The 17423-nt window shown below is 46.2% G+C and overlaps 1 protein-coding gene across 1 annotated transcript in view; it reads right to left on the reverse strand.

The window, feature by feature from the left end:
* The window catches only part of B4GALNT3 (beta-1,4-N-acetyl-galactosaminyltransferase 3), a 139555-nt gene that overhangs the window by 16701 nt on the left and 105431 nt on the right, over positions 1-17423 (reverse strand). The window contains exons 2-9 of the mRNA XM_007937047.1: positions 11024-11127; positions 9595-9672; positions 3904-3999; positions 3300-3390; positions 2781-2881; positions 2161-2228; positions 911-989; positions 760-826 (exon numbers count right to left, since the gene is read on the reverse strand). Coding sequence (XP_007935238.1) covers positions 760-826; positions 911-989; positions 2161-2228; positions 2781-2881; positions 3300-3390; positions 3904-3999; positions 9595-9672; positions 11024-11127 — 684 coding nt within the window. The remainder of the gene's footprint in view (positions 1-759; positions 827-910; positions 990-2160; positions 2229-2780; positions 2882-3299; positions 3391-3903; positions 4000-9594; positions 9673-11023; positions 11128-17423) is intronic.

The raw sequence follows: 17423 nt of genomic DNA on the forward strand, positions 1-17423 counted from the left end.
CTAGCAAGTTCCTCCCACCAACCTTGCCATCCACACTGTCACCTTTTCCTATGAACCCAGACCTTCCTTTTCTTTCTCTATCCTGCCTTCCTTCTACCTCATACACCTTCCACTGTCTCTCTGCTCTCCTCCCAGCATTCACTTTTCCCTTCCTCCCTTGGGTTCTAGCCTTGCCAGCTCTTTCTACACTGGGACCCACATGGCCCTGCCTGCCAGAGAGGCCTACAAAAGGCAATTTTTCAGTGTCAACCCCCCCCCCCCCCCCACCCCCCGCTAAGAGTCTTGCTGTAGAAATCACGAACAAGTAAAGGTTCATTTACTGAAAATTTAAAGCAGGTGAAAAAATTTCTTCTCAGGCCATGGTTTGGTAAGAACCATGATTGCATCATCTGTAAAATAGGGGATTAGATCAATCAGAAGATTTTAATCTGGGATGAACCTCAAGGTCTCTGGGTCTTCTTAAAATATACAAAATATTACATGTTGGTGGACAAGGTCATTTTTTCTTAGGTGAGAGCTCAAAAAGCTTCTGGCAGGTTCTCAAAGGGGTCACTCACCCTTGAGAGTTAAGTTACCACTGACCTCAAGGTTCATTTAGGTTCTGCTCCTTATTCTGGGTCTCTTTCACCCACTGCTCCAAGTACCTTGAGCTTTAGCCTCCATTGCTCTGACCTCACACTTGACCAAATTCCCCCAGATGGGCTGAACCCTGCATGCTGGCATCCTCTTACCTCTGGCCTATGGGCAGAGCCTACTCACTTGTGAAGAGGGACAGCGAAACTGAGTCAATGATGGCAAACTTGGCTCCAGGGTCATTCCTTCGCCACTGGAAGAGGAGAGAGGGTGGATGTGGAGGGCTGGAGATAGCTGGGTCTTGAATAGGGTTCAAGAGACAAGGGGAAGCACTCACTGCAACTTCCACGTGATCGGTGCCTTCATCATTCTGCTTGTGCAGCACCTCAAAGTAGTACCTGTGGGAGGCTGACAGGCTGGCAGGAGGAGAGAGCAGAGAAACAGGGCTGTCCTCTCCTTTGCCTCTCTTCCACTGTGCCACACCAGCTCCCACCTCTCTCTCACCACCATAAACTCCCCTCCCCTCATCCCTTCTTCCCTTCCTCCTTTCCTCTTCGAATCTCAGGAGCTTGCATTGAGCCACCTGGGTTAGAATATCCACTCCACCACTGACTATCAGTGTGACCTTAATCTTCTCATCTATCCCTCATCTATACAATGGTGATAACAGTACTTACTTCACAGGATAACCGGGAGAATCAAATGAAACAGTAATAACACTTTAGAATAATTACTATGTGCCAGGCATTGTTCCAAATGCTTTCTATATACTGACTCACTTAATCCTTATTTATAGACAGATCACTAAGGCACAGAAATCTTGGGTAATTTGGCCAAAGTCATGTAAGGACTAAGTGGTAGGGTTGGGATTTGGTCCAGGCAGTCTTGCCTCAGAGTCCATGCCATTTACCACAATGCTGAAGTACATGCAAAGTGCTCACCACAGTGGCTGGCACATAGCAAGCACTCTATGCATGTGCATGCTTCTTGTTGTTGTTGTTGTTATGTGCCGTCGCTAGATTATCTTATTATTAGCCTCAATATTATTACATCAAGCCAATGTAAGTTCTTGCCACTTTTCGTGTGTGTATGCTGGCCACCAGGTGGTGCTCTAAAGTTGGCCTGCGTACCATTTCCCAGCATGTTAACACTACACCAACCACAATGGGCTGGTAAAGGCCTTCCATTCCCTCTAGTCTAAGGGACACTACAAGGTCACTGACAGCCTAGGAACTTCCTGCAGCACAAGTAGACAGTATCCAGGCTGCACAGATGTAGACATTTCTGAGGTTGGAATAAATGGGAAGGTTGAGGACTGGGAGAAAGGAGACCTGTTTTCCTGTCCTGAGCATCACTAAATAGCTGTTTGTTTGACCTTCAATAAATCACACCCCTCTCTAGGTCTCAGCTTCCTCATTTATGAAACCAGTCAGGATGGGCCAGATGGTTTTTAAGTCCATTTACTCAGAATGCATAGGTGAGGGGCACACTAAACCCCTGGAATAAGGAGGCTGGATAGGGAAAGGCATGCAGCAGGGTTCTCTGATCCTAATTTGAGAAATGTCTGTGGTGACACTTCCTACTCACCTTACTGGCTTGGAAATTTGACTCTGAAATTTCCCAAATTCTCCAGGGGCAGTCCACTCCTTTCCAGTCTACAAGTATGGGGAGAGGGAGAGAAGAGAAGGAAGGGAAAAAAGAGGAATTAGGAAGGATATGAGGTGTTGAGTAGAGAGACAAGAAAGGCATGAGAAAAAAAAAAGCAAAGAGAGAGAAAGGACAGAAGAGGACAAGCAAAAGGAGAGAAAACAGAAAAGAGTTAAGGGGAATGACTCATGCAAGAAGCCTTGTCTCTTCCTCGGGCCCTTCTATGGGCCCTGAGAAATCAGTCCACAGTGTGATTTTAGCACATGCTTGGGCTAGCACCCAAAAGATGTATGTGGCCCAGGCCTGACCCAGAAATGAATCTTTTTGGGGTCTTCCCAGCCTCGTACTCTGACTCCTTTTTTCTCCCACACCTTAGAGTTTATCCCTCTGTAAAATGGCCCAGGATGAGAGGGAAGGTGCTTCTTTTTCACCCCTCCTTTCCCAGGACTCAGCCCAGAGATGCTAATGGTAATGAGAGTCTCCTGATGGAATCAGGCTCCCTTCAATGCCTTGCCTCCCAGGACCAATGGCAGAAGTCCCCAGGACTAAGCTGATCCTACCTTGCCCACACTGGCCAGCAGCTGAAGGCCTGACACCTGGTCATCATGGCTCAGCCAGAATTCAGCGTTGTCATCTGCAGCAATGGCAAACTGGACTTTCCCTGGGCAGTGGGAGAGAGAATTTCTAGATGAGAGCAAGAAGGGCATCGGCATGAAGGACAGATGACCTTTTTAATGCCTCAGTGGTTAAATTCTCTTCAGGAAGCTTGGTGCCTCAACATCCTCCTCTGTAAAGATGGGGTTTGCACACCCTGGGGGGCATTGTGAATATGGAGAAGACTTATACAGAGAGATGAGGAGTTAGTTCCAGGTTCAGTAAATCAGAGAGTGAATGGAACACCTGGAGGGGCCTAGATGAGATGTCACAATGATTCAATTTTCCCTCTCTTCCTGATAAAGGACTAACAGGGGCCAGGCATCTGGTGTTAGCTTATTTTCTCAGTGGCAGGCACAGTTCTAGGTACCCTGCAGAACTCTGGGGCAGGAAGGAGATGGATGGGGTCTGGGGTCTGGCCTCACCATCAGTGAAGGGGTGCAGGTAGCCAAAGATGCGGAGGCCATAGTTGGTCCATTTAGGGGACACGGCCAGCTTCCTCAGGGTCGTGCGGATCTGTGCCAAGACAGGGGAAGAAAAACTGTTATCCAGAAAAAAGAAGAAAAAATTCAACCACAGAAGGCTGATAGGAAGACCAAGGAGGGAAGCGAGACAGGAGGGACTAGGAGGACATGGCTTGGGGAGTAAAGTGCAGCCTAACTTTCAGCTCCTCTTTCCTCTTTGTCCAGATGACCTTGGCCAGTGCACAAACAGTATGATGTTATGTGGTGGCCCTGGGTAAACTATATCATGAGACACGATGAGAGTCTAAAACTGAAATGAAGTAGATGATGGCCGAGAAACTGAACGACTCCCTAGGAAGGGACCAGGGAGAGACACTGTGGACAGAGAAAAAGAGGGACCAAGAGATAAAAGAATGAAATGAGCCAGAAAAGAAAGGAGAGATGATGAAAAAGACAGGGCTGCGGCTAGGAGCCTATAAAAGAGACATGAGTGGGGCAGAGGGAGGGGAAAAGAGATGGGTGTGGAGGGAAGAGCTTTGGAGAGGGAGGCCTAGCAGGTACTCACATGGGGGTACAGTGGAAAGTGAAGGTTCCTCCTGAGCTGCTGGATGGAGCTGCCACACCAGTCTTCAAACACATGCAGGTTGGCATGACCCCGGAACTGTACAGGGCAGGGAAGGGGGCAATTGAGTGAGAGTATGTACCCAAAAAATACCATGTGGCTCCATGGCTTGAGAAGGCTGGATGGACAGACAGATGTGCATGCAGGCTGCCCCAGACCCTTCCTCCTTCCAAGTGCTTTGCTTACTGCCGTAGGTCACGGTCCACTCCAGTCCCATCCCCATCCTTGGGGAACTCAGCTTCTTTTGGGAAACTAGCTCTGTGCTTACCCCATGGTTTGCCGCAAGGGCTGGGTCTGTTATGCTGGACACACATACGCTCCCCATTCCTTCCATGCAGAAAGAGGGGTGGTTTGTGTTATCCAGGAGATGGAGGTGAAAGCCATGACAGAATGGCAGAGATGACAGAGGAAACTGGGAGAAGCCAAGCTGGGGCTTCAGCTGAGGACTTGCTCTTCCACCCCTTCCCCTAAGGTCCAATAAGAGGAAAGCGCCACAGCTGTCTGCTGCTGAAACCTTATCTACCCCGTGGACTTCACGCTCTGGCTCCCCAGGCTGGGAAACAGCTGGGAAAACGCTGCGGGAGGTTTCTAGGGGCCCCATCTGGCTGCCCCACCACAGTGGCCTCTCTACCAAGGTCTCCTTTCTGCCTTCTTAGGAGCTCCCAGCCTCACTCAACCAGGCTTGCCCTGGGACCACACTGGCACTGGGGCTTCCAGGCAGCACTAGGTAGGTAGTTGCAGAGGAAGATCCTCTGCCTGCCCTAAGCTGAGATGTTGAGAGGGGACCAGACTGAGCCTTGAGGCATAAAGTAGAGGGCCCCCTTCAGAAGATAAGGCTAAGGCAGGAGCCAATACTTTTGAGTGGTGGGTAGAAGGGCTAGGAGTTTGAGAAGGGAGGGTAAGTGTGGCGATATTGTCCCAGTTTATCCTGACAGAGTTTCATATTACCCCATCTCAGCTCTTTTCTCCTCCCCCTCTCCCAGAGCTTAATTTCCAGGTTGTGGGAGGTGGGGCCTCAATTACTCTGTATAAGCAGGCCCTGCCCTGCCCTGCCCTGCCCACTGTGGCCCAACAGATATCAAAATCAGAGCTGCTCAGAGAAAAACTTGGCAGAGGTGGAAGGGACACCCAGTTTGGAAGTCCAAATAGAATGAAGTGGCACAAGGTCTTCAGCAAGAGATCTGGAGGGAGGGAAGCAAGGAGGAAGGAAGGACGGTGGGAAAGGCTGGTGGGGTGCGCAGTCTCCAGGCTCTGGGAGACACTACTGCACAGCTGGATCTAGAAAAGACACAGGAGTCTGTCACTTCCGACACTTCAGCAACTTGGCACCTCCTGGGCACACTGGTCTGGTCAATGCTAGGAATGTGGGTCCTTGGGAAGCACCCACTGCTCCCAGATGAGTGGGGGGCTGGGATGGATGGGAGAGGGAATGTGGGCTGGGTAGGTGGGGGTTGGATTAAGGCTTCATGGAGGAAAAGAATGGGGACATTGTGCAACTTCTGGGGAAATTCCTTAAGTCCAGTTTACAAGACTCAGTTGTCTCCTGGAATGGTCTCCTCTCTGCCCCCTCCTTAGGGGACTTTCAAGGCAGTGTGCTGCATACTTGTCAAGGTCCATGGGGGAGAGCATGCCACTAGAGCAATCTGTTGTGTTCTGCCAGGAGGCCAGAGGTTACAGGGGGACGGTGGGGGGAGAGCTGGGCTGGCCGCCTTATATCTCCCTCCCACGGCCTTTCTTGCTTTAGCAATGGAAGCCTGAGGTGCTGCAGGGAACAGGGAACCTGAGACAGAGAATGCAAGAAGAGACTATCCATCTCCTTAATGCCCTTCCACGGCGTTAAGCTAGCCCTCAGACCATGCTTTAGCCACTCCTAGGATGTAGGTGGGAGTCTCGGAGACCAGTGAGCTCTGCCCTCCTCCACAGGCCAGACTGGTGACACTACCAGCGTTTGTACTGTTCCAAGTTCTGAGGCACTTTGTATCTAGCTGGGATACAGGACTCTGGCACATCAGCCCAGGCCTCTGCCCACTCTCTCCATTGTAGAGATGGGGATATTGAGGCCCAGAGAGGTAAACTTACTCCCCAAGGACACACAGCAATTAACCCTTTAGACATAGGGAAGTGTATGTTAGTCTAGGTAGAGGGCAGGGCCAGGGCAGTGACACTGCCAGGCCTGTACTGGAGCCTCCTAACTGGATCTCAGCTCTCAGGTTCCGTATACTGCCTCCAGAGCTGTCTTTCAAAACATACATCTGATCGTGCCACTCTGCTACTTAAAACTTTAGAAGGCTCCTGAAGGCTTCAGAACAAGACCTCACCCTGGAACACAAAGCCCTTTATGACATATCATGAGCCACGATGGGTACAAGGTTTCTTTCATGGGTAATAAAAAAGTTCAAAACTGGTTGTGGTGATGGTTGCACAACCTTGTGGATATGCTAAAAGCCATTGAATGGTACACTTAAGATGAGTGAATTGTATGGTGTGTGAATTATATTTCAATATGCTGTGTGTATATGTATGTGTGTGTATATATATATATATATATACACACACACATACATATATAAATATAAATAAATAAATATATATATATACACACATACATATATAAATATAAATATATATATATATACACATACATACACACACACACACCCAAAAGAAAAAACCCTAAAAGGAAAGCCTGGTTTGTATCCATAGGAGAGAGACACTGCCTTACAAGCCTACATGAAATCACCCACAAAAACTCCCTCTGACTTGCTTTGATTGGATTTTATGTATCCATCAAATTTTTTCCTTGTAACTATTTTGGTTTGCAAAGGGAAGCATCTGGGTAGCAGACATAATGTCTTGGTCAATGGATGGGTATATTGACTAGAAAATGAATAAACTGGTATTGGGGTTTGTTAATTATTATCTTGTGATTTGGGCTGATATGAATAAATTTCTGAGAGCAGATACTCCATCAAGCCCAGCCCCCACAACCATCCAATCCAATCAGTACTGGCACACTAAGTACAATGCCAATTACTGCTGTGATTTTGAGAGTGACTTCTGGCCTTTGAGATCCTGAGCTGCCAGCCAAGAGCTGGGATAGAGAACAGCCTTCTCATATTCTGCCCTTGCTCACCTTTCAGTACTATGTACTAGCTATGTGACTTTGAACAACTAAGTAAATCTTTCTCAGCTATTATCTGCAAAATGGGGATAACAGTACAACCTCCCCGTTGGCATGTGTTTGTTTTGGTTACCTAGTACCACTCTAATAGACATACCACAAATGGGTGGTTTTAAACAAACAGGGGTTTATTCTCTTACAATTTAGGAGGCTAGAAGTCCAAGTTCAAAGTATTGACTCTAGAGGCTGGGTAAAACACTCTTGACCTTCGGCTTTAGCTCTGCCTCTTGCTCCTCCCCCACTGGAGCTGGAGGCTTCTCTTAACTCGGACAGCAGCTGCTGCCTGCTGAGGTGAACAAGCCCAAGGTCAACAAGTAAAATGGCATGCTCCCAAGATTATCTATCATACAACACAGCAGGCCACTGGTTCAAGTCCAGGACAATCCTAAGATTGGCAGACATGGCAGGCTGGTAAATGAAGACTCAGCTACATGCAAGGTCCAAGCATGCCAAAAAGTTCAAGAAGACCATTCTCAAAGCTTCTCCTTATATACTGGAAGGAGATCACATCCCTAAAGCAGCTACTCAGCTGCTCTGGTAGATTCCACCATGGAGATGATTACCAGTCTCATCATGGGAAATAATGATCTCCAGCTGCCCAACCACTCAAAACCAGGCCCAGCCAAGTTGACCATGACCTTAACTACCACAATGTTCAATAAATGTTACACATCATCCACCTGAGAGTTCCTGCTGAAACTGTGAGAAGACAGGTAAAGAGATGGCAACAGAGAGGTCCCCATGATGTGGAGGGACTGTGAAGCTGAGCTGGACTCAGTCACTATGCAGCTATGTGACAGAATACATTATGTAACCTCTCAGCGTCTTATTTTCTTCTTCTGTAAAATATGGGGATTGGATTGGATCAGTGATTCCCCGAAGATCCACAAAGACTGTCACGAGAATATGTAACTACTTTTAATATTTAAAAAAAAATCCTCATAAACTGTCACCCAAATCACAATCAAAAAAATAAAACAAAATCAACGGAAATCAGGCCACACTGACTTACCAAAAGATCAACTATTTCTTTAAAAAGCTGTTTTTTGCTGTTTAATCACTATTTACTTTATGTTTTTATTTCATCACTTATTCATCTTGATTGGCAAGAAAAGTAGGGAATTAGTGATTAATAAACACAGAGTGTTTTGTAGATACAATCTTCCAAAAGAATTGCTTCATTAAGAAATCAAAACTGCCCTTAAAGGAGAGAAGTCTGGATCATAGGACAAAATGATCTTTAAGACACTTTCTTTTCAAAACACCATCTCTGGGCAGGGCACGTCATAAGTACCTGATGATGTCATGTCACACAGATGTGCCGGTGTTGTAATCCATCCTCTCTCAGGGCTTTAAAAACAGGCAGTTTTACAATGCGGATAACCTAGCATCACATCTAGTAATAACACTACCTCTTTCCCTCCCATCCCAGAGCAACCAGGTGGACTGGAAATAAAACCACCCAGGCTGAAGAGATTAATCTGTGGTAGGCATGGATAAAGACAATGATGGGCTGGCCAATACCACCAGGCCAAGAAAAGTAGCTTATGTCCACAGGCCTCATGACTAACAGATACTGGGTTGTGGGTAAGTTGTAAAATATGAAACCCAATCTAAAATCTTCCTTCCCAAAGCACTGTGCTATTACAAAGTCTTGGCATAAGTACTTACTCAAGGCAACCCTGGGCATGTTAATTAACCTCCCTGAGCCTCAGTTTCCTCACCAAAATAAAAAGAATCTGTCAAATCTAATATAAATAAAAGGTATTGTGATGGTTATGATAACTTTTACTCACATATTTTACTGCTTTCTATAAAGTTTCGCTACAGCAGAGTTACTTAATATATTTTCCGTAGAACACTAGTTTGCACAGAATGTTAATGTATGTTTCATGGAAAAAGAAGCAATTTGGGAGTCAAATAAACATGGAGTATGTTGAGTTGAGTTGAGTTACACAAATTACAATGGAACTTTGCAGACCCTTTACCAGGGTAATGTGAATTTCTAAGAAGGTGATACATAGTTTTTTAAACTTATTTTAGCAATGGACTACTTTTCTCCTGAAATATTTTATAGGACTTAATGGTCCAATAAAGACAGTTTGGGGAGCCTGTCTTTAAGCATAGGAATCAAGTGTAGCCAGGAATGTTTTGTAACTTTCCTGAACCTTGTTTTTCTCATCTGTAAAATGAGAGTAATGATGCTATCCTTATGGGGTTGTAAACCCTGCAGAGCTGTAAATCAGACATGAGAAGATATATGTAAAGTAGGCTCTCAATAAGAGAGTTAGTTCTCCTCTAAAGACATAAAATTCCATGAGTCTTGAATTCTTGGTGGTAAAAATTTTCAATAATAATCACTAGAAAAAATTATTCTGTGGTCCCTAGAATAATCTGTAAAAAGTGCTTTTTAAAATCCTCTCAAACAACAGGGACAGTGGAGAGTCCCTTACCTCTGAGAGCCAGGGGACAGGCTTGTTCCACTTCAAGTAGCTGCTGTTACTTCTCCCGCCTTGGTCAGTTTCTTGGTCCTAATGAAAGGATGGAGAATGAAGTTGATGAGAACATTAGGGTGTGAAATTGGGGAGAACAAGAGGATTCAGGGCTCCTTGAAAATGCCTATGGGGAAGCAGAGTCAGGAGACATATATGGACTCAAGAGATATCCTGTGTATTAGTTATTCTACCATCCCTTCCATGTTGTCAGAAGGGACCAGTCCCTGGAGAAGGATATCATTCTTGGTAAAGCAGAGGGTCAGATCCTCAAAAAGATGGATTGATACAGTGGCTGCAATGATGGGCTCAAGCACAGCAAGGATTGTGAGGATGGTGCAGGACCAGGCAGTGTTTCCTTCTGTTGTACATGGGGTTGCTATGAGTTGGAGCTGACTTGATGGCACCTAACAACAACAAAAACATCTATCCCTTCAGAGTACACCTCCTTGCAAGTTTTATCAATGTATACACCTAAGGTTCTTTTGCTTTCCTCAATTTTCTCAGTCTTTCCCATACAAACCCAAAACCCAAACCCACTGCCATTGAGTTGATTCTGACTCACAGTAACCCTATTGGACAGAGTAGAACTGCCCCATAGAGTTTCCAAGGCTACAAATCTTTACGGGAGCAGACTGCCTCATCCGCACCACCAGAGCTCTTTCTTTTCCATATAAAGGGGGGAAAATCTTTTCTAATTAGATCAGGAGCTCTTGAGGGTGGGGGCCCAGAGTTGTTACCCCCTGAGGACATCCCAGCCCCCTCTACCCATGCAGATCCACAGATCAGTTTGGTTCTGGTCCAGCTTCAGGGATCAATGCTCTAGGCGCAGGGGCTCAACATAAGGGCTCCAGACTAATTTCCCTAACCCCCACCCAAAGCTGGCCATCTCTCTAGGGACCAGTGGCTCAAGAAGCACTAAAGGGAAAATGCTCCATTACAAAGCTGTACCCCTAGCAAGGAGGGGAGTCTGTCTACCTCATCACCTCTGACTCGTAGCAGCAAGCATCTGGTATCATCCCCAAAGTACCAGCCTAGGTCTCATACCAGCAATAGACAGGACATGCTGGTTCTCCCTCAAGTTCTGTGCTGCTATTTGAGATGGTGGCTGCATGCCTGGAGAGGTTCAGACATGGGCATCTTGAACTCCAAGAACTACATGACAAAGGCCAAAATAGGACAACCAGGCCCAGTGTTTTGAGAAGAGCCGGATAGATATCACTACTCCTACAGCTAGGAAACCCCATGATGCCAGACTGGGATTTCAGTGGCTGATTCTCTTTCTCTTACCATAGAAAAGTGAAGGCTTCCCTGAAGGCTATAAAGGTAGGGGTGATTGAAGACCTGAGTTAATGTCCCAGCAGGCAAGACCAGCTAGTTCTGCCCATACCTTAAGGCCCAGCTTTTGGGGACGGTAGAACTGGAGATTTGGATCCACAGCTGGAATATTCCTGCTGGACAGAGCTTTGGCCAGTTCCCTCCAGCTGCCATATCCTATAGAAGGGAAAGAAGAGAAGAGAAGGTCAACATAACCTGAATCTAAAAGATTTTAGGGAATAATAGAGGTAATTCCCCTTTTTGCCATTCCTATTCAGATTGTGGGTAAGATGGTAGGGGCAGTTACAAACTTGGCCAAAGTCATTAGGGCAAAAAAGATGACATGAGCTCACATCCTATTCTAATTTGCCCTGGTGGCAAATGGTTAAGCACTTGGCAGCTAACTGAAAGGCTGGCATTCAAACCCACTCAGGGGCTCTGTAAGAGAAAAGACCTGGTGATCTACTTCCATAAGATTACAGTGTAGGAAACCTTATGGGGCAACTCTGCTCTGTCACATGGGACCCCTATGAGTCGAAATTAACTCAATGGTGTCTAACAACAACATACATCAGAGGAGGAGCCAGACCAGATGAAAATGGACCATTGTTCTCACACTATACATTGATTCTAACCCTCTGGAGGACAATTTCTCTGAAAACCTGTAGAGAAATAATTGTGAAAGGCAACAGAATTAAGCTTTCCTTTCACTCTGCCTCTCCAGCTCAGTCCTGTTCCTAGAGCCCAGGGAAACAGCAGGGATTAGTTAGTAGGTGGGGATGCCCTTTCCTTTGCCCTGTGAAGCACTGGGGCATTGGGCTGCTGGATGAAACCAGAGCTGGGGAGGCAGGACGTGGGGTTTGTCAAGCAAATTCATAAACTACTGGAGATGAAAGATTAGAGGCCCGGCTATTCCTGGATTGATCTGGAGCCTGTGTTTGACTGATGATGATGTCTGTACCCTGAAGGCTCTGGAACCGGTTGGCTACACACATCTGGGAAGGCAAAAAGCCAAACTATGGTGAGCATGAAGAAAGGAACAGAAACTGTTGGGAGTGCACACACATGTTCGAAAACAAAGAGACTGGGACGTTAGGAAGGGTGGGGGTGGGGGAGAACAGAGTTCGCTGGTCAACCAGGGGTTAGAGTCCTGCCAAGAAGAATGCCTGGACATGGTTGTTGGGTTTTGAATATGTAGAACCCAACTACTGGCAGCCATAAATTGGAATCACCGGTCAGCAAGAGCTGTAAGGGACTCTCAAGATCACCTGGCCCACACCTCACAGTTGAGGAAAATGGGAGCCAGGGCAGTCAAAGAACTTATCTAGGGTCACTTAACAAAGAATGACAAAGTCAACATTAGAACCTAAGTGTTCAAACAGCCTAGAGAAATGGGCTGCTATCATTTCTCCAACACCCTCAGCAAGATGCCTCCATGATACTACTGTGGGCTCTGCATAAAAGGAGTTAAATGACAGGCACTGACCCCTGGGATCCAATAGCAGACAGTGAACAGAAGTGTCACAGAAATGCCTATGTGAGCACTGGTAGGGATACAGATAGCCAACCAGGCACAGAATGAAGAGCATGATCCACAAATACGGATCTCACAGAATATGAGCATTGACATTTTGCGTGAGTGTTTATGTAATTGACTCTAGGAAGGGAGCCACACAATGGAATTCAGGGGTGGGGAGTTATGGCTGTGGGTGTTTCGTTCACATATTTAGGTTTTGTATGGTCTTTTAGAGTTTACTAAGCATCTTGCAGGCATGCTCTCATTTAAGTCTATAAGAATCCTGTGATATAAGCCAAGTCTGATTTACCTCCATCGCTGAACTACGTGGTATAGCTCTTCTAGCCATGCTCTTTGTAACTCCCACCAGATGACTAGGTGGATCCATGCAAATGGAAGGTGCTTGTGGCCCACTATGGGGATTGGATAGTTGTCAGTGTTCTGGTTACCTAGTGCCGCTCTGACAAGAATATACCCCAGGCTCTGGGGGCTGGGTGAAAGCCCCTCAACCTTGGGGTCCAGCTCTGCCTCCTGCTCCTGGCCTACTGGAGCTAGAGGCATATCTTCACTCAGACAGCTGCTGGCTACTGAGGTTGAGAAGCCCCAGGTTGACAAGTAAAAAGGGCACAGTCCTGATGTTACCAAACCACACGGCAGGCCATTAACTTAAGTCCATTGTAAGTCCCAAGATCGGCAGAGCACAGCAGGCTGCTGAGCAATGACATAGCTACATGCAGGGTCCAAGCGTGCCAAAGGCTAGAGACCATTCTCAAAGCTTCTCCTTATATACGGGAAGCAGACCACATACCCAAAGGCAGCTACTCAGCTGCTTATGGTAGATCCCACCATGGAGTTGATTGCCAGTCTCATCATGGGGAATAACTACCACCAGCTGCCCAGCCACTCAACCAGGCCCATTCAAGTTGATACACAAACATAACCACTATAGTCAGTAATGGCACATTTGTGAGGGGTGGGACCACAGATATAAGGTAATGGAATCCTAATGTAGGGATTGCCAGTTTTGTCATTCCACTAGGCTTAAAATGACCCATCCCAGTGGTGGAAAAGGGGGATCTCACTGCCATCATGAAAGAAGAGCCAGGAGTGAAGCACATCCTTGGACCCGAGATTCCTGTGCTGAGACTACAGCACAGATGGCAGCAGCAGAACCAAGAGACCAACACAAGACAGAGCAATGGGCTTGTCAGCCCACAGATGAGAAAGCTGAGTACATTTGGGCAGGACTTGCTGGTAGAGTGGGGTACACCTAGGTGCACCTATCTGCAGAACTAAAAAAGCTTTGTAACACTTGCCTTAGCAGGGCAGAGGCCAGGCTAAGAGGCCAAGGGCCAAAGAGAAGTGTGCCTTTGGGCATGGCCAAGAGGAGCTGTTCTGAAGGAAGAATTTATCCTGAGCATGTTTCTGAACATGAATTGTAACCTGCTGCTTTCCTAATAAACCCTATAATTGTGAGTACTGTCTGTGAGTTCTATGTGGCCACTGCAACGAATTATGGAACCCAGCAGAGAAGTAGTGAGTGCCATGGGAAGGACGGGTGGTGTCAGCATCAGTTTAAAAAAAAAAAAAAAGAGGTGGCAGGTGGCAGTACGTCTGACTTCCGCCTCATAGGGATCAGCCTTGGGATTTTCACTCCCCCTTGTGAACTTAGAGGCGATCAGAGGACATGGCCCCATGCCCTTTTTGTGCTCCATTTTACAGACAAAAAAAGAGAGGTTTTGTGAGTTTAAAATCACAGAGCTAGCTGTTCCAAAGCCAGGGCCAGAACAGAGAGTCTCCCTTCTCACAGACCAGTGTTTTCTCATTCTGCCTACATTTTCTCTTGTGGGCACTTTTTGGCATAGACTTTGAGGAGTTCTGGGGCAGAGGCCTTAGCTGGGGGTCTGTGCCTTTGTTTCTCCACAAGCACTAGACCACTGATTATATTATGACAGAATGTATTGTTATGGTTATAGGGACTTCTACAGTTTATCCCTCTGCCATCAACATCTCTTCTGTTTCCATGGCTGGCCAGCTGGCAGCCAGAAACAGGTCTGACTAGTTCAGTGCAGGGGAATATACTGAGGAAGCAGGATTCTGGGGCCAGTGAGGTGAAGTGACTATATGTGGAGTGAGGGAGTCAGAGAAAGAATGCTGTCAGGCCTACATCCTGTATTTCTGGATGAGCCCAGAGGAAAACTGTTCATCTGCTGATCCTTACTCAAACACTTTATTTAAATAAGAGCCCTATCCCTTCCCAGTCTCAGGAAACTGTTGCCTACTGGACTGGAGGCTCAGAGGCCTGGGTGAAAAATTAGTGACAATGTGGGGAGGGGTAGGACAGGCCCTGCCCTGTTTCTGCCTATGAATGATCAGGTAATCTCTTCCTTGACTAAAAAAATCTACTTCTAGACAAGGTTGTGAGAGATTGCTAATAAAAATACTATTTGCACTGCCTCCTTTGGCATGAGACCAGTAGAAATTAATGGTGTCTGTCTATCATTACTGTACATTTTGATCAAAGATTCCATGGTTGGTTGGTTGGTATGTGCCGTCAAGTTGGACCCGACTCATAGCGACCCCTCCTTGGGTTTCTGAGGCAGTATCACTACGGAAGTAGATTGCCCCATCTTCCTTCCGAGGAGTGGCTGGTGGGTTTGAACCGCCAGCTGTAGTTAGCAATCAGGTGTCTTAGGCACTATGCTACCAGAGCTCCAAAGGGGAATAATGCAGAACAGAATTTCAAATTCTCATGGACTCCCGACTTTCTGGAGTCATGGAGGCTAGATGAATCTCTAAAACTACCACCTTGAGATAATCTTTAAAACTTAAACCAAAAATATCCCCTGAAGTCTTCTTAAAACCAAACAATAGTTTAGCTTAACGAGGAAAACATGTCTGCTTTGAGCACTGTGCTCTTCTAAGAACTATCTGTATGTGGTCAACAGATTAGATTGAAAGCTTAGGGGCCAATGAGTTTATGTTAATGTGGAAGGAACATCTCAGAAAAGAAGGGTGAGAATAGTTGCGTAACTCCAAAAATGTACTCAATGTCACTGAATTGTACGTGTAGAAACAGTTGAATTGGTATATATTTTGCTGTGTATAGTCTCAGCAATAACAACAAAATACATTTAAAAAAATGTTTTTAAAGCTATTTGCTCTATCAATGGGACGTGGAGTATCTCAGATGCACATTCTTTCTCATAGACTGGGTTTTAACTACAGCTAAATCCTTTGACCCTTAGAATTCACACCTCAAGCTTTGTCCTGTTATCTGCTGGGAAACTCTCAGGTGGCTCTCTCAGGAACCATCAGGACAATCCACTATGCCAGTGGGGTGAGAAACTCAGTGAGGTTGTTGTTGTTATGTGCATGGAGTCGGACCCGACTCATAGCGACCACTCCCTGGGTTTCCGAGGCAGTATCACTATGGAAGTAGATTGCGCCATCTTCCTTCCAAGGAGTGGCTGGTGGGTTTGAACTGCCAGCCTTCTAGTTAGCAGTCAAATGCCTTAGGCACTATGCTATCAGAGTTCCCTAGACAATCCCCTATCCCAGGTCATGTTGTTGTTGTTAGCTGCCATCAAGTTGTCCCCTGATACATGGTGACCTCACACACAATGGAATGAAATGCTGTTCATCCACATCCCCATGATTAGTTGCAGGTTGGACCACTGGCTCCCAACTCATGACAATCTACTTCACAACAGAACAAAATGCCACCCAGTACTGCACCATCTCCATGATCTGTTGCGAATCAGACCTTTGTGATCCATAGGGTTTTCACTGGCTGATTTTTGAAAGTATATCACCAGGCATTTCTTCCTATTCCCTCATATTCTGGAATTTCCACTGAAACCTTTTCACCATATAGCAACATATAAACTTGCCCTGGCAGATAGGTGGTGGCTGTGCATGAGACACATTGGCTGGGAATTGATCCTGGGCCTCCTTCATAGAAGGTATGTCAAAAAACTTACTGCCATTGAGTTGATTCTGACTCACAGTGACCCCCATTGGGTCTCCAAGGCTGTAAATCTTTACAGAAGCAGACTGCACTATCTTTCTTCCACAGAGTGGCTGGTGGCTTCGAACTGCCAACCTTTTGGGTGTCAGTCAGATACCTTAATCACTACACTACCATAGCTCCTTCATGGAAGGCACAGGCAGTCTTGATGGCTTTGAGATAAATGGACAACAGCCCAGCCTTTAGCAATTTAAGGAGTGGAAAATCCCTCTGCAGACTTCATGATATTGTTAGACAAGCAAGTCTTTAGATTTAGAAAGATCTTATTGTATTCTACCATTACCAACCGTGACTGCTTGGGCAAATCATTTAACCTCTTTGACCTTGGTTTCTCCATCTAGTGGTGGAGATAAAAACACTTGTCCCATAGGACTGCTCTAAGAATTAAATCACATATGTCAAATTCCTAGCATGGCTACAAAAGTAATAGATATTTACGATAAGGAAGAAAATCCTAACACTGGAAACAACAACAACAAAAACCTAGCACAGTGTCCGGCACACAATAAGTATTCCATAAGCATTCCTTCCCCCTAACAACCTCTGAGTCTGAGTTTGGGACTTGAAGATAAGATGTGAGTTGCCGCTTTCTGTCTTCCCTCTCTGCTTAGTGACCAGAGACATCAGCTGACTGTGGGTCAGGAGTGACTCAGTGGTAGCAAAGCAGTAAGTGCCATTGATAACACTTCCTGTTTGCTACACAGGTCATCCACCCGCCCATCCCCCTCCTTCCCATCATCCCATAAATATTTACTGAGTGCATATTATGCATGTGTCAGACACTGACTGGGCATTAAAGCAGTCCCCCTTCCCCTGTCTTTGCCTCTGCATTAACCCTGTTAGTGGATACTCAGGCATTGCTTAGTCCCCTGGGGAAACTTGGAACTAAAGAATGTATTGATTTAGCTACTGACATTTGTCACTCTC

This window comes from Orycteropus afer, unplaced genomic scaffold, assembly GCF_000298275.1.
Source record: "Orycteropus afer afer isolate SDZICR_OR568_19922 unplaced genomic scaffold, OryAfe1.0 scaffold00040, whole genome shotgun sequence".
Lineage (NCBI taxonomy): Eukaryota > Metazoa > Chordata > Mammalia > Tubulidentata > Orycteropodidae > Orycteropus > Orycteropus afer.